The following is a 27635-nucleotide window of genomic DNA, read 5'->3' as shown; positions in this document are numbered from 1 at the left end:
TGTACAGAAATCAAAGGGACTAAAACCAAGATTTAATTCACAAAAAGGACAAAGGAAACATATTTTGCAGTGTGTGGTTTGTGGGTTAAAAGGTGGGGAGAGGTACCGGAGAGTGGGGACATGACTATGATAATACTTTCATTACGCAGCTTCCAAATTATGCAAGCAAATATAAGCAATTAATGAAGACTGCGTTAAGGTGATTCGATAGATGCATAATAGAATAATGGAACTGTTAAAAGACAAATTCTAGATGACTGAGTTTTTGTGATTTGTTAATCCAATTTATGTGAATACAAATGCATTTGCCAAATTCCTTATATTTCATGGATTTCATCCATGGTGTTGGGAGCTTTGTAAAGATGATTATTCAAAAGCAAGGGTGCTTGATCTTTATACTCCCCGTGTCAGCAATGCGGCTGATGCCACTTCGGATTTCCTATCTCTAGAACCAGGTTTAAAATGTGTGGCTGAACAACGTCAGTGCTTTTGTTTTGTCCTGTTCTGTTTTTGAGGAAGCATCCAACATTTTGCATAGGTTCCCTTTGCGTGTGTTACACAAGTTCTTGTGTGTGCTGATGCATTTGTGTGTAAGGTCAGAGGTCAACCAACCTCAAGTGCTGTTCTTAGCACATTGTTTGTAGTTGAATTTTTCTTTGAGCCACTAGCTCACAAATAATGACATTGAGACTTCTTACTAATTATGAAAGCTCGGCCTATAGCTTAGGCTTGTACCTAACAAGCTCTTATAACTAAAATTAACTAATTTATGTTAATTTATGTTCTATCATGTGGCCCTACCTCTCTTCAGTCTTGCACCTCCTGTTTCCTCTCTGATTCCTGGCATCTCCTGCAAACCTGTTTTCTCCCTCCCTCCCTCCCCACCCCTGCCTGGAAGTCCCGCCTATACCTCCTGCCTAGATATTTGTCATTCAACTCTTTATTAAACCAGTCAGAAGGCACACTGTCAAAGACACATCTTTTCTATGTAAACAAACATTCCATAACAATTGTCCAACTTGCTTTTTGAGATAGTCTCTTCTGTGGGACCAGGGCTTGCATAGTAGGCTATGCTGGGTGGCCGGTAAGATCGGGGATCCTCCTGTCTCTACCTCCTAGCACCGGGAAGACAAGTGTGTACCAAGTGTGTACTATCATGCTGAGGCTTTCATGTGGGTTCCAGAGATCAAACTTGTGTCCTCGTGTTTGGATACCAATACCTCAGGGACTGAGTTATCTCCCTAGGAATCTTGTGATTATTTATTCTTTCTTTTCCTTCATGGTGCTCTCCAGCAGCTCAGGTGAGGGGAACATCTGTCCATGGCCTCCTGTGCCCATCTCCTTGATTCCTACATTGCTACAATTTATTATTAAGACACATCTTTGAAAACCTCTACTATTGCCGCCTGTCTTCTTCTGATGTCTTTCTATTAATCACAAAATGAGAATGTAGAATCAAACAGTAACTCTGGCATTGGCACGGGAAGCTGCAAGCCCTACAGAAAATGAGCTATCAACCATTAGTCAGCATTATGCTATAATAGCTTAATCCAGGAAAGTCTGGGTTCACTGTACCAAAATGTACTTTTACAATGTAATCATGCCAAGAGCTGAGCTTTTCATGGCTTGGGACAAGATGCAGATATGATACCTCAGATATTATTCTAGTGGATCTGTGCAGTCCCAGAAAAAGGCTCCACAGGCCTCCAGGCTGGAGCTTAGCATTAAGCGTACAGCACGGCTAATAGAATGGGTAACAACAATGCACCTATAGATTTAGCCGGCTTCTGTAAAAGTTCAACGTATCATCAGATGATGGCACAGGCTGCTGTTGAATTGAGCTGCCATTAAGAGTTTCAGAAGTGCCTAAGGCAATTCCAGAAAAGATGGTCAGTCCCAGTTTAGATTGATTCTGCCCTATCAACTCATTACACTCACCAGAGACAGCAACATGCTTATATATAATGTTTAAAATGTCAAATAGCATAGTACTTGGCATTGGATTGAATTTATAATCAACTTGGGAATTCATTCAACTAAATACACTGAATATCAATGAAGGCCAATATCTATTCAGTGCTTACCATGTGGCAGGAAGTGGGCTATTATGTCTTATAAGCCTAAGACCTTAACTACGACCACAAAACAATGCAGTGGGGTAGGTACTGGTAGTAGTATTTTTCAGCAAGGAAACTGAGAGGAAGCTTCCTCTGCAATTTAATCAGTTAGCATAGGGATGCTAATCACAGCAACACCAAAGAGTTTGGGGATCGCTTTTCACCATTTCCCAACCCCCAAAGCATCCACTAAGTAATGGTGACACATGCTGAAACACGAATTTAACTGGCTGGGGCAGAAAACAGCTCAGCAGTTAAGAGCATTTAGTGCTCTTCCCGAAGACCTGGGTTTGATTCCCAGAAAACACATGACCTTTCACAACTATCTGTACCTCTAGTTTCAAGGGAGCCTATGCCATCTTCTGACATGCAGGGGTACCAGGCAGTCATATGGTGTACATATTTACACATGTAGGCCAAACATTCATACACTTAAAATAAAATAAATAAATCCTTAAATAAAACCATTTAAAACCCTTATCAACTTAGACCGAGAAATACGCCTACTCCCATAACTAACAGTTCCTAAAATATGGCCCTCACTTATGATACGTGATTCATTATGGGGCATTGATAATAAGGTATATTGTTCATGTAGGATATGTAAATAACAGGACATGCGATAAAAGATGCAATGCTCACACAGTATGTATAAGATGCACAACAAAAAAAACTGCTTCCATGCTTCTATTCACCATGAAACAAAAGGAGAAAAAGATTATCCCAAACCTTTAAAAAAAAATCTTCTTTCAAAATCAAAGCTCTACTTACTTCCAAACATTTGTGGGGAATAAAAGGCACACACAGAAAATTATTAGTGCAGTCCTGCCATGGCTTCTGTGATCTCCAGGGTGATGCCCATGAGAAGGAAATGACAGTCTCTACTAATCCCTGCTCTTTCTGCCCTCCAGGGTCCCTTCTCCTCCTGCACAGTCCACAAACCCGCACCACAGCGGCACTTTTTAGGATGGCTACGCATATTTACAATCCCCCTGGCTCTGATTTAATTTGAATAACTGACAATGGTGTTGATTTACCTAATTCTATATTCTTGATAAGATAAACACATTACTATAACATTACTCATATATGAAAATAACTTTCAAGGCACAGCTTCCAGGGAAATGGAGCAGCTGAAAAGGGGGACCATCAGCAACCACAGAGTGCAAAGCCCTTTCTTAGTTGCTCTGGAAGCAGCCCCCTGCCCAGAGTTCTTCGTTATCACACTGGAAAGGGGTGAATGCCAGGGTCTGCAGGTGAAAATATTGTCCAGCTAAGCTGCTCAGCTCCACTTTCAACTCAACAATCCAGTGTGAGATTCCACCCACGGGTGTCAGAAAGGATGTGAGCCTGGCATTTGGTGGTTTCAGTGTAAGGAGTCTAGAGATGGAATGCTATTTTTCTAGAAACTTTTGGAACTCAGCCATCAGCTCTACCCACTCCACAAGTCAGTTTGACCTGCATGACAATATCAAAGTGTGGTCCTGGACGAGTGACTGGAGACACTGAGGACTCTCTGAGATCCTTTCCGGGGATCACAGGAGCCTAAGGGCTTTGTGACGTCACAACTTCACCGGTCATTATCACTCCCAGTTGCTTTCCTCAGAGGCTGTGTGAGAGTACAAACAGACTAGGCAGAGCCATCTCATCACTAAGCCAGGCGTTAAAGTGATAGGGGAAAAAAAACCCCATAGAGGTATGAGGTTATTTATTTTTTCTTTTTTCTAATTTGGAAAATGGAGGTATCTCTTCATATTATTATTACTTATGTTACATAGACAAATAGTTGAACATTTTTAATGGATTGATAAATAGCACTTTCTGTGGTGTGCACTACCCACATTATAAATGCTCACCGGAGTACACAGTGATTCCGAAGTGTCTCAGAATCCTGAAACGAAACACTGTGTATACTGATGCTGCAGGGGAGAGAGGGACGAACTGAGGTTGCCTGAAGGCTGCATATGCACGAACAATCTGAGCAGCTGGTGCCCAACCTGTCCTGCTACCCCTCCTGCCTGGGAGTCACCAGCTCTCTGAAAACAAGAGGAGTGATCTCATTTTCCATGCTGGGAGCTCAGAGATCCCCTGCAGGACATAGGGGAGGAGTGTGTCTGTAGTTGTGGGAGTCAGTTCTAGCAGGAAGATATGCCCAGGGGTCAGGGTCATGCCCTCTGACTCTACCCTTATGCCCCCCCACCCCACCCCGCTGCTTTTCCTCAGGCTTCCATTTAACACGGTTCATGATCCAGCAGCGAGAAGAGGTTCTATTTATTGGGCAACTTCAAAGACTTCAAGCACTTGGTAAACTACACTGCGACACTGACCCCTCCAAAAAAAAGTCAATGTTAGGGAATAAAACACCCATGAGGAGCCTGGCCTTTTGTAAAAGGTTCGTTTTTCCAGCCCTGCACACATTTAAATGTGGTGGTCTTCAGGTTGTATTATGCCGTGCCTGGTTGTGTACTTGGGCAGGTGGCTTTCAACACAGAAAGCTTTAATTCATAAACCACACGACGTTTTGATCTTGATATGTGACCACAACATGGTCCATCAAAGTGGCTGTGAGAGACGGAGGGCTTACAGAAGAAATAACAGCTGACCTCAGGAGATGGCACCAGGCCAAGGGACTCAGAAAGGAACCAGAATGCACAGTGACCTTAACCAGCACTGCACACTTAGGGAAAGACTGTTACCATTTGGCTTTGGCAACGATAGGAGACAGTGTGGGGTTTCCAGAGGTTCCCATGAGCCTCAGTCTGAGCAAGCAGGAGCCACAGAGGGACCAAAGATTGGATCATTTCAATAGCTTCTGCCTGAAGTCTAGCAAGCAGTACAATATTTGCTATTTTTAAACGACAGTGACCTCAAGAGTCCTAGCAAGGATCTCACTTTAAATGATTCATGACAGCCCAAGGAACACTACAAAGAATTGGTCGCCTTTGACTCAAATTCCTCTCCACATTCAGGGGCACAGAGGGCACACCCTGGATTCTAAAGGTTTGACCAAAGGCTCAAGGGTCAGCGCCAACCACATGATCTAAATGACCTTTTCAAATGAAAGGGAAATCTATCCTTTTGCAGGTGGCCTGTTGTGGCCAAAGCAATACCATGAGTGGCATAGTGGCGGGTGACTTTGTGGCAGAAAGCTGTGAAACCCTGGTCCCTGGGTAACTTGTTCACCACCAGACGGAGCCTGGACTGGTGCCAGCATTAGCTGTCACAATCCAGGAATTCAAAGGGAAAGGACCTTTGGTTATACTAGTTATAAAGTGAAACTCCCCTGGGAGCCATTCCCTCTGGGAAGTTAAGATTAGCAACTGGGCCATGGAGAGGGGAGGGGACCTACCCATGCATACTGGGTTTTCCTTCAAAACACTGGCATTTGATATCCGGCTACCTTCACCGAAGGTTCTGAATTGCCCAGCAGCCCCACTTTACACTAGTTTTTCCTTCTCATCTAGTATGTTAGATACCATGGAGTCTGCATCTCCACCTATGCACTGTTTGGTTCAAGGGTTGTGGAGTACAGATCAGAGGCTCAGCTCAGAGAGATTCACATCCATAAAGAAAACTCAAACCTGAACCTTCTCCTCAACCCACTTCCATGCATCCTCACACATCACAAATTCACTGCTGTGGCCTTTGAAATACAGAGCCCGGCTCTGGGGAACAGTTTGGCCTGGCATAATTCTTCCAAGATCGGGGCCTCCTTTGCTTTCTACCACTGTAGGCTGCAAAGATGATTGCATTAATCATCCTACATGCCCCGCTTGGGACTCTAAAAAGTGAAACTATAGACCTGCTGAGACATAATAGAGCTGGGAGCAAGAGCCTACTGACTGGTGTCCACTTGTCCCAGGGGCTCACCATACTTCTGCACGAACACACACTGGATAGCTACGGACACGGGCTCAATGATCAGTACATACTCAGAAACCATTTTCATAGAACCTGTATTCTCTTGGATGGAGTGAAGTTTTGCCTGCAGTAACATTTGTGGGTTCTTAGTACTTCTCTGGCTTTTGGATTAATCAATTGGGCACACGAATCCCAGCTTCCAGTCCCTTTGTCTGCACTTCTCTCTGAGAAACAGCCTATAGTTGGTCAGAGCCAGTACCATTATCCTGCTAACTTACAGGGTGGATCACCCAGTGTGCAGGTCAACTTCATTCTACCTTGTCAAAGGTGGGAGGAGATGGATGACAGCTAATTTGAAACGTTTAACTCACCTTCCCCAAACTAGTGTTTATCAGTAACAAAAGTTGTATCTTTTTTCTTCAGCTACTGATTCCTTTGTCTTACTTGGTTTTTAAATAGATGAGAAGTATTTTTTATGTCTAAGGACAACAGAATTGCCTATAATCTTGACAAATGCTCAAAGATAAAGGGTAGCCATCTAAAGGTTATTTTTGGTTGAGGATGTAACTCAGTGTACAGGGAGCAGGGTTCAAGGCCAGCACTGTAAAGTGACAGTGGGCTTGCATAAAATCACTGTATCATCAAGATCACATCCACACTCTCAGGAGGTGGTGTGAGCTGAAGACTTGAGAGAAGGCAGTCAGGACTGAGCAGTTTATTGGGGCAATCAAGTACTAGGAGCAGAAAGCTACAATGCCTCCAGGTAACTGTGTGAGTTCAGTTTGAGGCTAAGCAAGCAGGATGTCAGAAGAAAAGAAAAACCAACAATTTACAGAAAGTACAGCCAGCCCCTCATCCAATACTAACATCTATTTAAGATACCACCAAGAGCAGCTTGGCTAGTGACAAATATCTCTTTCAAAAGTCACGCAACCTGTGTCTGTTTCAGTCTTTTAGATCTTCCCATTTAAAAGGCCAAAATTTGCTCCTTGAAAGCAAAATCCCTTAAGTCCTCATTCTAAAGTTCAAATCCCCCTCCAGGTGGTAAGTCTCCAAAGTCCACAAGAGACTTACCTTGATCCCACTATGTCTACTGCATTGCCTATGTCCTTGGCGCTCCAGAAGTGGCTACCAAGCAGTCACAGCTCCATTCAAGCCCACCCACCACCTCATATAGCAGTAAGGTCTTCAGGTCCACAGGTTAAACCAAGGATCTGTTTGAAGTTTATAAGACAGATAAAGATAACAATGCGTACTGGTTGTGGGAGAATTAATACAAGGATTACAGGAAACAGCACAGGTGAAGTGCTTCACCTGGCACACAGTAAGTACTCTACAAATATTAGATTTAATCACATGACTTCACTTTCAATAAAGTCTCAAGTACATTTTCTTACAAGCCCTAGGTGACAAGTAACAAGGCCAAGCAAATGAGAGGGACATTTTGAACTTCCTCCATTGTTGAACAGTCTGAAACTCAACCATAACCAGAAACACTCAAATTTAAGCCAAAAGGAGTTACCAGTACCCAAGTAATCAGATCTTAAAATGTTAACGTTGACCTAAAACACAGGATGGGGAAAATGTGTGTAGATGATGGCTTGTTGGAGCCGTCGGGAAAACACTCCCGAGGCAGCTGGCAAAATGAGAACGCACTTGCATCCCAGCAACCCTACTCCAAGATGCAAATTCCAGAGCAGAACATCAGCCTAGCACCCAAGAGCTTCCGAGGCATACAAATCCTTAGGGTCTGCTGAGGACTTGCAGAATCAGAAGGGTTGGGCTCGTTGTAGCAAACTTTCCAATGATTCTTATGTAAGTTGAAGTTGGGAAAACACAGTCCTGGGGAATCTCTGGCATTCATGCCCAGGTGGCATGAATAAGAGTGCTGACAGCAGTTTAAAAAAAAAAATCAGAAACTATACTCTGGCCCATCAGCCACAAACCAAATAAGTAAATTGTACCGTATTCATAGCATGTAATGTAATGATCTACATTAGTGAAAATGAACAAATTATAGCTACAAAACACAACTGAATGAATCTTGCTACATAATAAGCATAAAACAAAATCGCAGAAAACTACATCATATATATGTGCATAATACATCTATATATCTGCTGAATGATGTATATAAATATATAGATGCTACATAGCATAATCAACAAATGAAGATATAGAGGATGAACTTATAAAAAAGCAATAAATAAATATTAAAAAAATCAGGATGAGTTTTATATTTTGGAAAAAAGAAGGGAATGGGACCATAATTCTGAGAAATAATGAAGCTATTCTCCCTTAGCCTGGTTAGTAGTTATACTGAAATATTTATAAACTTTATTTCTAAAAGTAAGACTGGCCGGGCGATGGTGGCACATGCCTTTAATCCCAGCACTCAGGAGGCAGAGGCAGGCGGATCTCTGTGAGTTCGAGACCAGCCTGATCTACAGAGCTAGTTCCAGGACAGGCTCCAAAGCCACAGAGAAACCCTGTCTCGAAAAACAAAACAAAACAAAACAAAAAAGTAAGACTGGCAAAATGGCTTCGCAGAAAAAGGCACTTGCTATCCATCAAGTCTAAGGACTTCAGTCTGATCACATGAACCCACATCGTGGAAGGAGAGAAAATACTCTCCCAAGTTGTCCTCTGACTTCTCACATGCATGTCGTAGAAGCTGGCACCCTTACACCCCCAGAACCCCACAAAAATAAATAAACTATAAAGTACATATGTAGTAGTTATATATTCCTATTTGCCATGCCATATTTGCTAGCAAAACAATCTTTAAAAAGACATGATCATCAAATACTTTTTTTAAAAAAAGGTGATCGCTGTCAATGTCATTTAATTTTCCATGTATTAGTGTTCTAATATAGAATTTGTGACTTTTCTGACAATTCAATGAATTAATATAGTTAATATATTTCCTCTGATTAGTGTCTAGGTAGGACATAACAATTATTGAAAAATATCAAGCTACAATTATGACATGATTCCCTCTTGATTAGTGCCTAGGTAGGACATGGTAATTATTGAAAAATAACAAGATACAGTTATGACATGATAGCACTGAGGTTTAAAGCAAGCTGCTCTGCATCGAATGTCAATAAACCACGGGCAGATAATGAGAACAACGCACCTTAGAACGGTGCTGACATCAAACACCATTATAATGTGGAGTTCAACCATCTCCTCTATTGGGTTCTCACGTTAAAAGTACTCAAAAGATGAGTATGTCCTGTGCCAGGCTAGCTGGATCCAAACATGCACGTGCATATATGTGCATGTTTTATTGCATGGGCCCATTCAAAGAAAGCAAAGAAAGAAAACATGGCCTGAGACCCCGGAATAACTCCTGCCTGATCGCCTTTGGGTCCAATCATAGAACCATCCTCTCTTTATTGGCGTGCCTTCTAATTATAATGGTCGTGGAAGTCTGTCAGCCTAGTCAACATCTGCTAAAATTTAAAGATGATTAAGAGATATGCCTTGATTCTGATTTCCAAGTCCATTCTTAGGCGTGCTGGTGGGAGGCTGTCCATGTACAGCCATAAATTAACTAGCTATCATACTATAGATCATAGACATGCACAAATTAAATGTTCAGACTTACTCAAATAATTACATTTCTCTTGACTAATTTTGCTTATGTAACATAATAATGACTAGGATGCAAAAATCTTCAGTCAAGAATCTAAAATCTCCATGAAGGCACTTAACTTCATACACACATATGCCCTTCATAGTAAGGTTATAATGAATAGCATTTATTGCCCTCTTCCCACTTAGATATGGACATATTGACAAATAGAAATCTCCTGTAAGCTACCCATATTCACTTTTTAGACAAGGGGTCAGAGCCAGGGCGCAGATATGGACTGACCAGCTGCAGTGTTATACACGTTTATGATCCATTTTATTCATTTCCACCTCCCAGTACTTAATGTCACCCCTGCTTTCCTATTGTAATTTTTCTTCTTTTCAAAGGTCTCCCTCTTACTTTCATGTTCTGTCTCTCTCACTCTCCCCCTCTCTGTCTTTCTCTGTGTGTGTGAGAGAGAGTGTGTGTGTGCAAGTGTGTGCATGTGTGTGTGTGTGACTGAGTTTAATAATGGTTGTCTGTTTTCTCTCATATGTAGATTATCGCCTCAAGTCTTTAGACTTTTGTGTTTAACTTGTTAAATCTGCAGAAGGCAGGAAACTAGAGAAGAGCTGTGGAGAGGGGAGATGGATTTTATGAGGGAGAGTGGAGTAGAACACGGATAGGAGGGTAGAAAAAAGTGGGAGGAAAGGATAGCTGGGGAAGGCAGTGGAAAGGAAGGGCAGCGAAGGGAGTGGAGGTGGTAACACCGAGCACATGGAGGAGGAGCCGTAGGAAAACCTAGACTCTTATTTGAAAATACAAACAACAACAACAACAATAGTAAGGAGCTTGAACATAAGCACCCAACATGAAAGAGACAATGCACTTCTCTTCCTGGAAGCCATAGATTGCTAAATAACAATCCCAGGACCAGGCAAGAGATATGGCTGTGCAAGCTGCAGGTCAGGGACGCCCTGGAATTTTCCACAGTGTGGTCCACTGTAACTGCTCTCTATTGACTAGCTAAATTTAATGGTAAGTTTCACCCTACTGCTGAAGACACAGCTTACTGTGATTACAGAACATGGAGAAATCACGCTAGAAATGACTAGAGGATTTCTCTTTGCTGGCTGGCTTTCACAGGACTGCAAGGCACCATGCAGACTGCTGGAGGAAGAAGAGCACAAGTCACAGTGTTGGAAGCCACACAGCCTAGTTTCTGAGCAGTATATGAGTGTCTCCTCTAATGGGTCTCCAGATGAGCTAAAGCCCACAGGGACAGTTTCACTCAGCAAGGACCAGGGGACTTCAGGACAGCGCAGAACACTGCTGGACCCATGTGGCCGGCATGCTCTCTTCGCTCTCATAATGTGCATGATTCTATGACTTTTTATGTCATTTTCTCAATCATACATGGGACAGATGTGATCATTCCTGGAAACCCCATTTTTTCTCAAATATTTTCCCTTAAATTCTTTGGGAGTGATGTTTCTCAGGTTTCTTGTCTGAGGATGTCAAGTATCACTTCAGACCCCGGGAGCTGTTCTAAGTCAGTGCTGACAGGATCAGAGGCAGATCATTTCTAGCTCTGTAAGTATGTTTTTTTGTTTTTTCGAGACAGGGTTTCTCTGTGGTTTTGGAGCCTGTCCTGGAACTAGCTCTTGTAGACCAGGCTGGTCTCGAACTCACAGAGATCCGCCTGCCTCTGCCTCCCGAGTGCTGAGATTAAAGGCGTGCGTCACCACCACCCAGCTTGTAAGTATGTTTTGAATAGCATTGTTCTTCTTGAAAATGTGTGTCTATGTTTATCACCTTTAGTTTTGTAAAGACAGGCTGTACCTGGCTTGGTATTTGGCCAAGCTGGCAAAATGAAAAGTGTTGGTTTGGGATTAAAGATGTTTTGATATAAAAGTTGGGAAAAACATATTTGACATATTTTGGGTTTGCCAAAGGTTAACGTTGGAGGATGGGAAAAACTTGTTTGTTATTATGGAAAAACATGCTTGGTTTTGATGTATAAATAATATGGCTGAAGCTATTGGGGGCCGGCCACTTGTGTGAAATTTTATCTAGTGGTCGGAAAATTCATTTCTTCGTGCCGACGCCCCTTTCCTGTCTCAGGACCTAAACCTAGGCTGTGGCTGGACTTAGGTACACCAGCAGTCTTAGCCAGCTGCGGACCATTTCAACTAAAATGGCAATCAGCCTGGCACGGTGTGACAACTGCTCACACCACAGTAGTGGGGGGGGGGGAACCTCCAGCTTTCTTGTCGGACTTAAGGCTTGAGTTGTAGAAGGGAACTCACACCTAATACTGTAAACTCACCCAGAAAACCTCGGCAAGAAAGATCTCCCTGGGCAGATCCTACTACTAGAGTTTTGCTAAATGGGCATGATAGCAAACTTCCTTCCAAGTACGTATCTTTACCCTCAGAGTGGTTCAGTCCTCAGCCCCTATCAGAGAAGCTTCTTTTTGTCATGGATGACACTTAATTAAGACTCAAAACTGGCCAATCTTCAGAAAACAAGTGGCTGGCGTACTAGACCTTACAGATGACATCTCACTTAGGGGACTTACAGAAGGGGCAGCGCAAAGAGCCAGAGGTTGAGGGAGAACGCTGACCAAGTGTCTTCTGAAGGGCACACTCACATGCTCTCTCTCACCGCAGTTCACCCGAGGACTAGTGTTTCCAACATCTTCTCGTGGAAGGGGGAAGGGCTCATGAGGCCCCACCCCACCTTGATGACATAAGGACAGGGTAGCCATAGGAAACAGCCCCTGTTCCAGTTGCTTATGGAGAGCATGCTTAACCACTATACCACAATGCCACTCAAGGCTGCTAAGTCAGTGTAGCTTAGCAAAAGATAAAAACAGGCCAAAAATCTGTAGAAAGGCTATATTATCAAACAAAGCATTTCAATCTAGAGGGTTCGATAAATGAAGTAAAGTGTATTAGCATGTGCATGCATGTTTTAGACAGACACAGAGAGACACAGACAGAGAGAGAGATAATCTGGGGGGAACTAACACAACACACACTGCTTCACACTGCAATTGAATATAAACTCTAGTGTGGTATGAATGATATTGAGAAAGTTGTCAGTCTGTATCTTGGCTCAGCAAACAAAGAGATACACATCATTTACACGTGTATATGTTTTAATTACGAATCACCAAGACATGGGGAGATAAGAAATTGAAATCTTGCAACTATTCATTATGAATGCAAATGATTCACTAAAGACAAACTCACAATTTTCCAAAACGCTGTTAGTTACCACCCTAAAATGTTACAAGCAATCTCTCTTTTCGAGACAGGGTTTCTCTGTGAAACCCTGGCTGTTCTGGAACTCACTTTGTAGACCATGCTGGCCTCGAACTCACTGAGATCTGCCTGCCTTTGCATCCTGAGTGCTGAGATTAATGGCCTGAGCCACCACCACTCGGCAATAAGCAATCTCTCGAGTGAGCCACTGTACTTACATTTAAATATGGCACTGTCTTCCTTTAAAATACAGATCCACCAAGAAGGCTTCTAAACAATAAAATCCATAAACTCAATCACAGCTTCAAATACAGGAGATTAATTCTAAATTGGTATATAAATTAAATCAATGGTTATGGCACCCTTTCCCTAAAGTTCTTATTTACCTGTCAAAGAAGACAGAACTATAAATAAAATTTAAGATTAAAAACACAAACACTGCGTGTATAATTATTTTTATGGCTAAAAACTGTATAGATGCAACGAAACGTTAAGGAAAAATTAAATCAGTGAGCTAAGGTGACACTAAGAGCACAATCCTTTCAATACACTGAAACGAATTCCAGCACTGCTCAGATTTCTCGGCCAGTCAAGGCTTTGCTGAGTAAGCTCGAGGCTGGGTTTGAACCCGGAACTTATGTACAAAAGCTGGGCACTAGAAACGCCCTTGTACCCACTGCAGAGATGAGACAGGCAGATCCCGGGAACGCACTAGCCAGCCTCTGAGCACTTCAGGAGTTGAGGGCCGAAGAGAGAACCTGCCTAAAAATAACGAGATAGACTGCCTGAGTAGTGACATCCGATGTTGTTCTCTGGCTTGCACACCTAGGCACACCTGCACACACAGTTACACATACACGTTCAACATCCATGTATCCACCTGTAGGAGCAAAAATAGAGTTTTCCTAACCAAAATAAAATTAAAACAAAAAAACCTGATTGTGCAGTCACCTATAGAACTTGGTCTCAGGAAGTGGAGACTTGAAACTCAGAGACTGTATATACAGGCATCATGAACGGAGAGAAAGTCAGAGAGAGAGAGAGAGAGAGAGGGAGGGAGAGAGAGAGAGAGAGAGAGAGAGAGAGAGAGAGAGAGAGAGAGAGAGAGAGAGAGAACTAACTACAGTTCTCATGCTCAAGTCAACTGGGTAAAACAATTCCATAAACACAGGAGTGCAAATCTACCTGACACACACTGGACCACTGGACAACTGAAAATGAAGGTGCAGAGAACGACAAAGCGGTCTACGTCAGCCTTTCCAAATGAAAAATGAACACGAGAACTGGGCAGAGGACCTTGTTGGAAAGTAGCTCACCGGTGAGCTCAGAGAAGGTGTTAGGAACCATTGCTACAAGGATTAGAATCTATTTCTGCAGGAAATTTATGCTCAGAAAGAGTATCCTTTGGTTCTATATTCCTTTTTAAAGGGGACTAGGAGAGAGACAGGAAGGACAGTACGCAAGCATATCTCCCACCCCACTGCAGCAACAGCACCTGAGAGCCAGGACCACGTAGGTGCTCCAAAGGGGAACAAGCACAAAAGGTGTTATGTGACGGACACCACAAAGGTTCACATGGCCTTCAGCTGCAATGGAACAATCTGGTTCCCATTCTCCATTCTCATCGTCCTCAAACTATGTCCACAGCCATTTCTGTGAGTCTGCCATATTGCTGTGATTATAAATGCAAGATAGCAAAAATACATGGATGGCTTCTACGTACAGAGTCCAGGACAACAGACACGAAAAGAAACACACCTGCTTATCTAAAAAGATACAAGAAAAGTAAAAGGCATCTATGTTCTTACCCATCGAGCAAATGGTTACCCCCGGGACAGTTAGATTTGGAGGGGCTGCTACTAGGGTGCTGACACTGTGCCTTCACCCGGCACTCTCTAACCAGTACCACCAGCTAGGAAGACTTAACAGCAATTACGCACACACGCTTACTGCTTCCCTACACTAAATGTTTGTGAATGAAGGTGTGTGTAAGAAAGTAAACTGAATTTCAAACTCCCTACCACAAAAGGAAGCAAGCCATCAAAAGGTAATCTTGGAAGTGCTGGTATCAGGCACCCTCTCCCAGAGTACAGCCACAGGGACCACAGACCACCATTCTGCTGCACAAAATGCACTTTTCTTTATTTCCTGGTCCAGAAAACAACCAAGAATGAGCATAAGACTTTTGTATTATCCACTTAAGCCAACACAAAACAAAAGTAATTAACTAAGTAACTACCTAAGTAAATAAATAAAGTGGCCATACTCTAATATGAGTGGGTAGTTTCTCTCTAGTACTTAATAAAATTAATGGGCTGGTAGTCATTTATCTCAGGTCTCCATTAATAGATTTACCACTAAGAAATCCAATTTTTTTATCTTTTTTTTCCAAAATTACAAACAAGTCAGCTGTATCTGCTCATCCACAAAGAGTCACGTTACAGGCAAAATATTTATAGGCACTCTCAATAGCCAATAACATATTCCACACAAAATGTTCCCAGGAACTTGTTTGAGTCGCACTGTCAAGATTCCTCCACATAAACAAGTTTCTAAATAACTTCATCTGTGAGAGGAAAAAGTATTTAAAATATTCAAACATGGAAAGAAAGCCATTAGAAATTAAAACATTCTCAATTTTAGGTGATGGGACCTTTGGCATTTATGGTCACAATGAGGAATGTGGAGGAAAAGCAGTTTTTAAGAAATGTATATTTATAGGCTTTTAGAAACTATCTTGAGTTCCAAGGTTGGCTCAAAACCACATTTTGTGTATTTGTTGACATCTTTTGTTGAAGAGCAACAGTCTGAAAAACTTTATAACTGATGAGACACTTGGCTAGGATTTCTTCTTACTACAAGAAACAGTATATAAAAAGAATGAAAATCTTAATTAAGCATCACATTTTGGCTTCAAATGCCAAAGAAGAGCAAAATATTTAAGGCTAAGATTAAATAGAGGGTGTAATACGGGAGTTAACTAGAGATGGGAGATGACTCAGTCAATAAAGTGCTTGCCATTCAAACACGGAGAGCTGGGCTGGATTTTCCCAGAACCCACAGAAAGAAGACCAGGTGTTGTATCCCTGTAATCCTAGAGCTATAGAGGGAGCCAGGGTGACCTTGGGCCTTACTGCACAGGCAGACAAGCCAAATCAGCAAGCTCTAGAATTAATGACAGTCCTTATCTCAAAAAATAAGGTGGAATATCACCGAAGAAGATAGCTGGTATAGTCCTCCAGGTACCATACCTGTCTGCAGGCTTTAACACAAATGTGCACTCTCTCTCTCTCTCTCTCTCTCTCTCTCTCTCTCTCTCTCTCACACACACACACACACACACACACGGGTTAATTACAGGAAAAATATCTATCCCATATATTAGAATTGAAACACTCTGATGTGATATTCATTCTCTACTACTATGTAAAAAAAAGTCCAATCTGAGTCAAGTTCAACTTTCTATGATAGACATGATTTTAATTTGGGTTCTGAAAAATACTCAGCTTGTCTGAGTTTCCCCCTAAAATGAGAATAATATCACTTATCCTGCACGGTTGCATAAATATTTCACACAATTGTCCCAGACTCTGATATAAAAGTATCTCACTTTTAAGGTTTTTAAATATACCATTAGATATTATGTTAAAAAAGAAAAATAAAGATCTTTGTAAGTGGCTGAAAACATCTAAGTGTCACTGATTTTCTATGGAATATGAGCTCCTATGGCTTATTAGAGTGACTTGATGTCCATTCTAAGGCCTAAAACACACTGAAAAACCCCTAGAAACTCTAAATGTGGGAGAAAACTAAAAAGCAACCATAATGACTCCCACCACAAATAGAAAAAGCAAAAAATGTACAAAACTCAGTGTAATAGAAGGAAGTTTGGAAAAAAACAAAATTTAGGTTCAATGTTAAAAAACATCATTGGCTGGCCATTCCAATGGAGTTCCAAATTTTCAGGTATAGTAAATATTTCAAACAATAAAATTTTCAATTTACTATCTCTTAGAAACAATTCTTTACTTCACCAAAGCACTAAATAATTTTACAGGAAAGGACATGGGAGTAGGAGGAATATCAGAAAGGGGCACACACCTAGGAATGCATGCTTTAAATTTCAATAGACTCGTAATTATTTTAAAAATTTACAGGAAAAGCCTGGTAGTGGTGGCTTATACCTTTAATCCCTGCACTTGGGAGGCAGAGTCAGGCCAGTCATTGAGTTCTGGGCCAGCCTGGTCTACAGATGGAATGCCAGGATGACATAGACTACAGAAAGAAACCCTCTCTTAAAAAAAAAAAACCAAAAACAAAAATAAAAATTTCACACAAGACCTTTTTGAAATTATAGTTACAGTATACAGTAGCAGGGAGCTAATACATGGCCTCTTCCTTTCCCATGCCATTCCTCCGACCTCCCTTCGTTTCTTATTTAATAGCACACATAGGCATACTTGGTTGAGTGGGGCATAGAGAGCTGGAGAGATGGCTTGGTAGTTCCTAGCCAGCACTGCTCTCCCAGAGGACCTTGGTTCAACTCCCAGCACAGACAGCATGGTTCACAATGGTCTGTAATCCTAGTTCTAAGATTTGATGCCCCCTTCTGGCCACCTCAAACCCCAGACATACACATTCTACACAGGAATGCACACAGACACACACACACACACATGCACGCACACACGCACGCAGGCGCACACAATTAAAAACAGACAAAAACCCTTAAGAGGAGAGCATTGGGAATCTGTGTTAGTCTGTCCCAGCATCTCATTTCCGATAGTGCCTTCTTTTAAGTAGGTCAAGATATTTTACAAACATCACATAACAAACTTTCCCACCTGGACTGGCAAAAACCAAAAGTGAATCCCTTCTCTAACTGAAGCATCCAGGTTTCCAGACTTACAACTCATTTTAGACTGCACCTCCACCAACAGAACGGACGAATACTTCGACACTCAAGCAGTGAGGAGAACGTGAGAAATATCACAGTGGTCACTGCAAGCATAACCTCTCAGGCCCGGACAACTCGACACAATTTGGTCCTATCATGAGGTCAACATGGATGGTTAACTTTGTTTTAGCTCTGAATCAGTTTCTCCCTGCTGCTCCAATAAAACACTGACCAAAGCCAACCTGGGGAGGAATGGGTTGATTTGGCTTACAAATCAGGGTAGGATTTCAGGGCAGGAACTTGGAAGCAGGAACTGAAGCAGAGGCTGTGGGGCAATGCTCTTGGGCCTGCTCCTCCTAGCTTGCTCAGTTTGTTCCCTTCGGACAGCCCTCAGGACCACCTGGCCAGAGATAGCACTGGGCAGACAGACAGTGGACATGGGTTCTCCCAAGTCAATCATTAACCGAGAAATGCCCCTACAGACATGACTTCAGGCCAATCTGATGATGGAGGCAGTTGCGTGACTAAGGTGCTCTGTTTCCAGGATTTGTGACAAACTGGCAAACCTGATCACGACAAGCTCTTCATCGTCCTCATCATGTCATTTTATCCTGTTTAATTCTCTAGCATTAGCTTAGGTCAACTTCAATTTACCTACTCTGTTTAGTTCTCTATGCTTCTATTTCACCTGATTACCTACTTGATTCTCAGAAGGCTATTACCTTACTGATTATTCTGACAGTATCTTCTGTAGTTATTCTAGGTCCATGGACTACTTTAACAATTCCAAAGATGTAAAACTAAAATATTTTGTTCCACTACAGCAGGAATTCTCAAAGCTTCCCTATATTATACCACAAATTATTAAAGCATTACTTACTGGGGGCTATTCTATTGAGAGACTAAACTATAATCCAACAATTTCTAACAAGCAAGGTTTAAATAACTATCTTCAAGCATTATACACAGGATGAATATGTCATAGATACAGGAATAACCTGCAGAAAAAATAACTTGAGGGCTTTCTGGTCAAAGGGCTAAATTTTTAATGGCAGAGTTATCACTCAATTCAATGGTTTTCATGGACACTGTGTTCTCTCAAGCAAATGGGGACATAAAAGTAATCTCCGCAACATTAGTCATATTTTTTCTTTAAATTTAATTTCCTCTCATAAATGGTCCATGTCTACTGGCTGCAGTGCCACAGTCAGTATAAGGTATTCAAGTGCTCAAGGCAGGGGGAGAAACATGAGTGCCTGCTACGCTATTGCGGAGGGAACTGTTGGTCGTTAGTCCTCAAAAGTGCATTTGCCCCTCGGAGTCTCTAAAAAGTTTTACATTTTAGGTGTAAATTAAAGCTATTCCAAAACAATTAAAAATAAGGCATGGTTGAATTAGTTTTTTAAGTAATCCCCAAAATCACGGAACTGGCAAAGTCCTTAGCAATCAATTAACCCAACATGAATGAGAACAGCAATGTTGAGGTAAACAGTATCACCGAGACTACAGAGAACAGACTCCAGCTGGAGCGGATTAGATCCCCAGACTTCCTGACCCCCGCAGTAGCTCTTGCCTGTGAAACTACACAAGAGTAGCTCATGTGTACACAGGACGATTTTCTCATGATGCTTCAAGTCAGTTCTTATACAAAGTAAGGAATCAACTACTGATTGTCACCTGATGTCAAACTGTATTGAATGCAGAAGGTAGATCTCTACATGTGTTATACACGTGTACACATATAGATATATGCTACACGTCTGTATCTCTATGTGTATATCTGCACATGCACAGCAAGGACTTAGAATGCTGCAAGTGCATCTTAAAGCTGACACAAGAAAATATTCTTAGTGATAAGGAATGACCAGCAATGAATAAGGAACTGAGCGGGACTTGTGTCTAATCGAAATTCTTCCTTTAAAACCCCCATTACAATATAATTCATAATGTTTAAACCCATATCTTTCAAAAGATCTCATTTAGTTTTCAAATGCGCCCTTTTGTGCCTGCTTTAAAGTGATCACTTTTATGTTCTAAAATAGAGCTCCCTTCAGAGTATAAACCTATGCATACCTCTTCCCCAGTACAGACAGTCAAATGCATGATACTATTTAGTTGAATATTAAGCCCAGCTTTTGTGTAAATTAATTGATATAATTTTCCAAAAACTTAAAAAAATAAAATTCTAGTAGGAAAAACAGAGAGATACAAGGCACAGATAATAACTTGGTTCAGATTATACTTCAACTCATAGTTCTTTACCCAACTTGGAAAGTGCTTCGGTTCTAGATGTTCTGATGGCAGATAGAAAATACTTATTCAAACAAATCCAAATTCCAAATCTATCATATTTTTAAATGGTTGATAAAATTCACTGCCAAGTCTGAGAAGTTCTTAAACTTGATTACTTTTTGTATTTGAGCCAAAAGAACAAATTTGAATAATGTTAACTTGGGCAAAATTGTGAAGTGTATACATAAACACTCCACTTCTTAAATAACAGCCCTGATTTCCCCTGAAAACCACTTCTCACTTGAGAAGCTCCCCCTTAAAATCAGGGTGGGGTCTGAGCCACTGAGGGTTAGAAAAAGCAGCAGACGCAGCAGCGTTTGAAAACGAGATTAAATGTTTCTTTAGGTCTCAACATTCCCCAGTTACTAACCCCAGACCTTAACGAGGCAATACAGATTTGTGAATTGTAATTTTTTAATGAAAAAAATATTCACGGAACTTTAGTATAATATGCTGTCACCCATATATTCTGCTCCAGGAAAGCTCTGGTCTCTGCTTGTAAAGAAAGAAAACTAATGAAAAAACATTCCCTCTCAAAGATTCCTAGAGCAGACTTCTATAAAGACATGGGAGTCAAACATCACACTCTCTATAAACACTATTGGAACTTGAAACGGGAGCCTAAATGTGTGAATGTGTCTTATTAAAATTACAACTATAAATATTTTCAGAGAGAGAAATGGTCATTCTTGGACATGGTTAATGGACCACGTCTCGGTAAGACCCTGAAGACCCCCCCACTAGCAAAAGAGACAAAATCATACTCAGTATTGAAGTCTGATGTGGAAGCCAACTATGCAGAGTGCTCCTTACACAGGAACACAGCCTACAAGGGCACAAAAAAACCAAACACTGAGAAAAAATCCTGTTTGCACATAAAACGGTCATGGAATCCTAGTTTCCTGCAAAGCTCAGGTGTTGTGTGTTTTAAGTGTTTAATATTAACCTTGGCAAAATCAATGCCTACTCGGCAGATGAGAAATGTCCACAGTGTGGGCATTTTCTTCAAAATCATCATCCAGGGCTGAAACCATATGGGATCAAACTAAGATTCTACACTTTTTTCTCCCAACATTAAGGTACTGGCCCTGATTCTACATAATGCAATCAAGTGTATTTAAATTAGAACAACAGGCTGTGCAATTAAATTGTGAGCTAGCAAAACAAAACAGGTTTCTAATCTATTAATTACCAGGTTGGTAATAACAGTAAAATTGATTTTTTCCCCTAACAATAAGTCTATGTAATGGTTTGAAAGCTACATAAATACTTTACAAAGGATGTTAAACATAACTTTGTGGCTTAATGCTTTACCCCTCAGTCACACAAGTTGCATGTTCAAATTCGTTTCATGGAAAAGACAATGCTGACACCTTCAACTGTAATGAAGGAGAAAAGAAAACCTTGGAAGGTGACTATCTTGTTATGTAAAATTAATCAGAATTACATAAATCTAGGTAGAAGCATAATTAAGTAAAACTCAAGCATGCAAAGCAAGGCACATGGACTGTTCTGTTAGGAATCAAAGGTATAGCGTGTTCTACACGGTCATTGCTATGTAACTGGTCTGAAGAGATAAGGTTGCTCAGATTCACACTAATAGTCTGTCCATTCTCTGTTCCAAAACCCTTGCTGCTTAGTCTGCACTGGTAGAAAAAAAAAAAAAAAAAAAAAACGCAGCAACTAGAGACTTTTAATAGCAGATGACTGCAGATGAGCCACGCTCACCTTGCAGACAGATCTTTGTTGCTCTCGAGTGCAGAGCAGACCGTTAGCTCAAAGTCATTGCTAATCTCAGTTGTGCAATCCACATGGTGCAGTTAACCCTAAAACCCATGCGGTAAAGCTGGAATGTCCGCTCCCAGTGGCCTTGCACAATCCCTCAGTGAGACTGCACTCACGGAAGGCTGCTCCATATCCGATGGCAAAGTTACAACATCCCCTTTCATGACGGTTCATCGCAGTCAGCATTAGCACAGGAACAACGAGAAAGCATGCACGGGGCATAATAAACTTAAATCTAATGTCTATAAACAGTATTTTTAATGCTTAAAGAAAAAAGGACTTCCAAACTTCGAATTCACACCGGACTTCAAGAGAGATGGGTAAAAAAGAGATTCTCCATGAAGGAATGACCAACACATGTCCTAACTTCAGTGATCAATATTCGATTAGAAATTACATCCTATTAAAAAGTTACTAATAAAATAATCACCTATAGCTGGTAATGAAGCAAGAGCAATAAGTGAAATGTAAAAATCCTGCTTTGAAAAGTGAGCTCTTTTGATTTATGGTGTCTCCTTTGTTAATAAAGAGAAAGAAAACAAAATGTACCCAGGGTTTCTTAAGTTTGTCTTGTCTTTCCCTTAACTTCAAACACTGCAAGCAGAAAACTCTTTTCTTTCTCCCCCTGCGGTCTAACCTCTTTCAAAAAAAAGAAAAAGAACCGTTTTAAAAAGAAGAAACAATAAATGAAGTGACAGGAGGTGATGGAATGAGGAGAGCGCAGGGAGAATAAAGGGCGGTTTTATAACAGGAGGGATTTTGTTAGCAAGTGACTGGCAGGTCTCCTCCAAGTTAGAAAGAATTCCATCCACTCTCCAAAACTGCAGAGGCCAAAAATGTCTAGTCTAATAGTTCTGAAATCCCAGAGTCAGGAAAGCTTTGGGGGAGGGTGGAGAACCAGTGAGTGGGGGAAGGGGAAAAGAAAGACCAGCAGAAGAAAGAACAAAAGGAGAAATCCAAGACAGGAGAAGGGAACCAGAGGACCCCAGAGGCCTAGGAGTGTGCGCTGGGGAGAGCACGACCCCGGGAGCAAGGGAGCAAACAGGGCAGGGCCACACTCTGCAGCGCGGCGCACCATGGACAGGGCTCGGCGCGGGCGCGGCCCACACCCCTCTAGAGGACGGAGGAAGAAAAGAGCGAGTGGCCGGCGCTGGCTCTGTCCCGCTTCGGTAACAGCAGCACTCTCCAGCCCGGCTGCCCGAGTGAACTAGGCCCTGACACAGGAAGGGTGCGAACAGCAATCTGTGCCCATTTTTCGCCCCCAACGCCCGTGGAGTGACACTTCCGAGTCTTGCCCGCACTTGGGGCTATCATCATGCTACCCACCCTCTCCTCCGGATGGGGGTTGCACGGGGCTCCGGGGTGAGTGTCCGTGCCACGCAGAGAGAGTGGACACACCTCTCTCCCGCTACCTCTATAGGACCCCACCGCACATGGGCACAGACTTGGGACCCCCACTTAGACCCCGCCCAGCGCGAGGGCCATATCCAAGGGTGCATGGTGTGGCCAGTGGGACCTGCTGGAGATCGGGACTGAGGTAGGGGTATTCTTGGGAGGGATGCCCCGTGAAAGTTGGGCTGGGGGCCTGTGTCACTAAGAACTCGGGAACTGCCTGGAGCAGGTGCTTCCAGCTGCCGCCAAGTCTCAAAGTAGAGTCAATGAAAAGGCACGCTGGCGCTCTCCCCGAGAGTGGGAAAAGTGAGGGTAGCTTCAGGCAACTGGGTCCCCAAGACCCACGCAGGGCAGAGGCAGCAGTACGGAGAAAGGAATGCACATTTAAAAAATGGCCAAGTAATGGGGACTTCTCGCCTGGTCTGGTACCAAGGATGCGGGGCCAGAAGCGTGCTGAAGCGCCTGCCGGCAGACACTCAGAGTGGCAGGGGACCAGATTCGCTTTCCAAGTGGGGCCGACAAAGAATATTGCCAGGTCAAGAGAATCCAAAGGCCAGAAAGCAACTCTGAGCTGGGATGAAGACAATAGGACATAGGAGCCCTTGCGCACCAGGAGGCGCGCGGGTGCTGGAGAGGGGTGGGGTGGAGGCAAGTCCTGTAACTAAGACACCAGAGTGAGAATTCCTAGTGCAAACTCGCGACCCCTCCCCGAAGAAATAAACAAAACAAACAAAAAATAAAATTAAAGTACAAAGCGAGGGGAGAAAAAGCATAGAAAACTACAAAACCTAGGAGTTATCCTGCCTCACCCTTCTTCTGCCTGGGGACAACCTCGAGCTCGCCTTGCCCCAAAAGCGAAGCCAAGGAGACCCTGTGACCAAGGCTCGCGGAAGAAGGGGCGGTAGACCAGCTGGTCAGGGAGCCTGGCCCCGGAGTCCTGCTGGGGCTTCATGCGTGTTCAGCTTCTTGGCCTCACGGTGTGGCACCTCCCTTCCTGGGTGCTCAGCCCGGCCCCGCAGCAGCGCGGGGAACAAAGGGACCCGGCGCCGCACGCCCCACCCCGCTTGCAGCCCGACCCACCCGGGACCTCTGCGTACCTGAAGCAGGGCCGCCAGCAGCGGCAGCAGGGTCCGCGGCGCTCCCGCTATCCGGCACATGGAGGCGGAGAGGGGCCGAGCGAGGAGCCGGAGGCGGCGGTGGCGGCAGCAGCAGCAGCAGCAGCGGAGCACCAACAGCGGCGCGGAGACGGCTCCGGGCAGTGGCCACCCCTTCCCTTCCCCTCCCCTCCCCACCCCCTTCTCCGTTGCTCTGCGCTCCCCGCCAATGAGAGCGAACTGGTAACAAATAGCGGGCCTCGGAGTCCGCCGGACTCGCACCAGGAGTAATAAAACAGACGGGAGATCAAGGAGCTGGGGAGGGGGCGGGGAGAAGGGCGTGCGTGCGTGCGCGCCGAGCAGTGTGTGTGTGCGTGTGTGTGTGTGTGTGTGTGTGCACGCGTGTGCGTGTGTGCGGGCCGCTGCGCAGGCAGCTGGGCTACGGCCGAAGTGCGGCGGCAGCCCCAGAGATGCGGCGGCACGGGGACCGCGGCTGATGCAGGATACGGAGGTGGAAGCCGAGCGGGTGGCGCTCTCAGGAGCTCCGCCACGCGAGCTTTCGAACCCCGGCTTTTCCCTTCTCTGGGCGTCCTCTCCGGGGCCGAGCGGTGCGACAAAGCTTCCGGGGGTAGAGCGCCTCGGGGGAAGGGCGCTCTCGGCCGTGCGCGTTGCGCCCACAAAGGGCGACGGTCCCGCTGGCCAGGCCTCCGCGGCGTTGCCTTTCCTGCTCCCTGGCCACTTAAGAGACTCTGTTCTCCCGCTGCGGCCGCGTTGGGGGGGGGGGGGTCACAGAGTGGGGGGGGGATGCTCGGCCGCTGTCGCGATGGCCGTGCTCCTCGCCGTTCGCGCGCGTCGGCACCGGCCACCTAGTCCTCGCCACTCGCGCGCACCGCGAAGGGTCTCCGTTGGCGCGACCCGGGCGAGCTGCAGCCGCTCTCCCGCCTGGCCGCACGCGCCGCCCGGGCCTCCTGGTCCCCTCCCGCCGCCGCCGCCCTCGCCCCCGCCTCCCTCCTCCCGAGCCTCCCGCCCGCGTCGCGGCCAATGGGAGGCCACCGAGCTGCGGCGGTAGCGGGCAGGATCCACGGCAGCCGCCCGCCCCCGCCCTGCCCAGCGCTCGGTTTTCCTTCTGCTGCAGCCCGCGGGGGTCGCCCGAGGGGTGGCTGGGGTATGCCGAGCGCCGCCCAGCAGGTGGAGGGCTGCGGGAAATAAAACTACTTGCGCAGGAACTTGCTTAGCGGCGGCCCTGTGTTAGGTCCACCGAGGGGAGTCGGTGGCGACTGAGAATCGGAGGGAGGAAGGGAAGGCTATCTCCTTGGTAGCCTAAAGCATGCGTTTTGTTTTGTCATTCTTTCGCGATAGATTATTTTTCCTGGCACTGCCAGACACAGCAAAGTAGCAACACAAGCAGAGCCCATCCTGGCCATTGTTGTCTGAGCATCCTGCCGGCAGGGGAGCCCAGGCCAGGCTCCTCTTTGGTGTTCGCACCTCTCCAGCCCCCCATCATTGCGGATGTACTGGAATGACTCAAGTTTCTGTGTTCTTGTTGTCTTTTCTCCTCTTCCTTCCCCCACACTCTGAGAATTTGAGAGTGCGTGCAATTTTATTCGAAATACCTGCTTTTATATTTTTACCGGATCCTGACCATAGTCACATTTCTAGGCAAACATTTACAAGGACTTTGATACTCCCTCCTGCAGCACTCAGCAGCAATTAAAAATAAAATAAACAGAGGGAAGCACAGTGAAAATAGGATCGGAAAGATAAAATGACCGCTGCAGAATTCACACCCGGATTAAGGATTTTTGCTTTCTTTGAGACAGGAGCTTGAAAGTGTGAAACTTTACAAGTTTGGGTCACAAACATTTTGTGGAATGGTGGGGCGGGGAGCGGAGCGCTTGATTCCTGCAAGGTAATAAAACAGCTTTTTTTTTTGTCCGTCCCCCCCCCCCCCACACACACACCTTGGTTCTGTGGAGATATGGGAGGGGGTGTTTGCTTTAGATTTGAATAAAGCAATCTGTTTTATATAAGCATTGCAACATCTTTGAGGTCAATTAGCTTATTTGCAGTAAATGAATATATTCTGCCTCCAATGCACTCTCTTCAGCTTTGAGTAACTGAAATATTAACATTTGAATCTGATTTTCAAGACACTGATCATTTGAGAATTTGACGATGAACCTGGACAAATCAAATACTAATTTCTTTGACATAACTGATACAGCGTTTAATAATGTACGGTTGCTAGTTAGACTTTTAAATTTTTAATATTAATTGGAAGACTTATTCAATTTTAATTAAAACATAATATTGCAAGCCATGCTTTATGACACTAGATTTTTTTCATGGCCTTTTTTTTCTCAAAAAAAATGAGAAAGGTCATGTCAATTAAATTTCAAAGATGAGATGAACGGCTTGGACTAATATAGTAATCAGACCGACTTGTCCTTTTCCTCCTTCTTCTAAATGTTATTGCCACATGACTGCTAATGGCAGCAGTGTTATCTTCACAACAGCATGTTTATAAATCCTGTTTTCAGGGAGTCTCTCATAACAGAAGCCATCAGTCTGGGAGCATAGCTCCCCTCTCTATACCTAAGGACCAAGCTGGATAGTGGCCATGGTGGTTCTGCTGCACTGTCTCCTCAGCAGTGCCTCTTGGTATCCATCGCCATGATTAAAGTTACAATGGACTCTGGCTTGAATAATTTTTGCTTGATATTATCATTTGAATAAAACTTTAAACATCACAGGCCCCATAAATTAAGCTTTTTAAAGACTCCCAAACTTACTTTTGAGTAGCTGTCATGTTGGGCTCTTTCTCTGGGTACAACTGCTTTGTTTTTTTTCTTTTTTTTCTTTTTGGTTTTTCGAGACAGGGTTTCTCTGTGGCTTTGGTTTGGAGCCTGTCCTGGAACTAGCTCTTGTAGACCAGGCTGGTCTCGAACTCACAGAGATCCGCCTGCCTCTGCCTCCCAAGTGCTGGGATTAAAGGCGTGCGCCACCACCGCCCGGCTGTTTATTTCATTTTTTTAATCATTTGAGTAAGCACTCTGAAATCTAATTTGCGTGCTTGTCACTTCTCAGTAGTTGTGAATTGGATTGGATTCTTGCCTGACTTTAATTTGATCACCTGATCAACTAAATCATTTTAATCCATCTCTGATTACAAGCAGGACTAGCCTGGTCTAATACTGTGTTTTTGAAGATTGCATTCATCCTTATGATGCTAATAAAGTCATTCTAGTGTTGACTGTTATATCCACACAGCATTTCCTCCCTCACACTGTACTCAGGTTCATCCTAAGAGGTGTATTTCTTTCTCCATACCAGTGATGGCCCCACTCC

The 27635-nt window shown here is 43.8% G+C and overlaps 1 protein-coding gene across 1 annotated transcript in view; it reads right to left on the bottom strand.

The window, feature by feature from the left end:
• Cdh2 (cadherin 2) overlaps positions 1-25259 on the bottom strand; it is a 234362-nt gene extending 209103 nt beyond the window's left edge. The window contains exon 1 of the mRNA XM_057788911.1: positions 24291-25259. Within this exon, the coding sequence (XP_057644894.1) occupies positions 24291-24350 (60 nt within the window). The 5' untranslated portion in view covers positions 24351-25259. The remainder of the gene's footprint in view (positions 1-24290) is intronic.
• Between the last annotated feature and the right edge of the window lie 2376 nt (positions 25260-27635).

This window comes from Chionomys nivalis, chromosome 14 (genome assembly GCF_950005125.1).
Source record: "Chionomys nivalis chromosome 14, mChiNiv1.1, whole genome shotgun sequence".
Taxonomy (NCBI): domain Eukaryota; kingdom Metazoa; phylum Chordata; class Mammalia; order Rodentia; family Cricetidae; genus Chionomys; species Chionomys nivalis.
The sequence above is the reverse complement of the archived record's forward strand: the minus strand, read 5'-3'. Positions and strand labels throughout refer to the sequence as shown.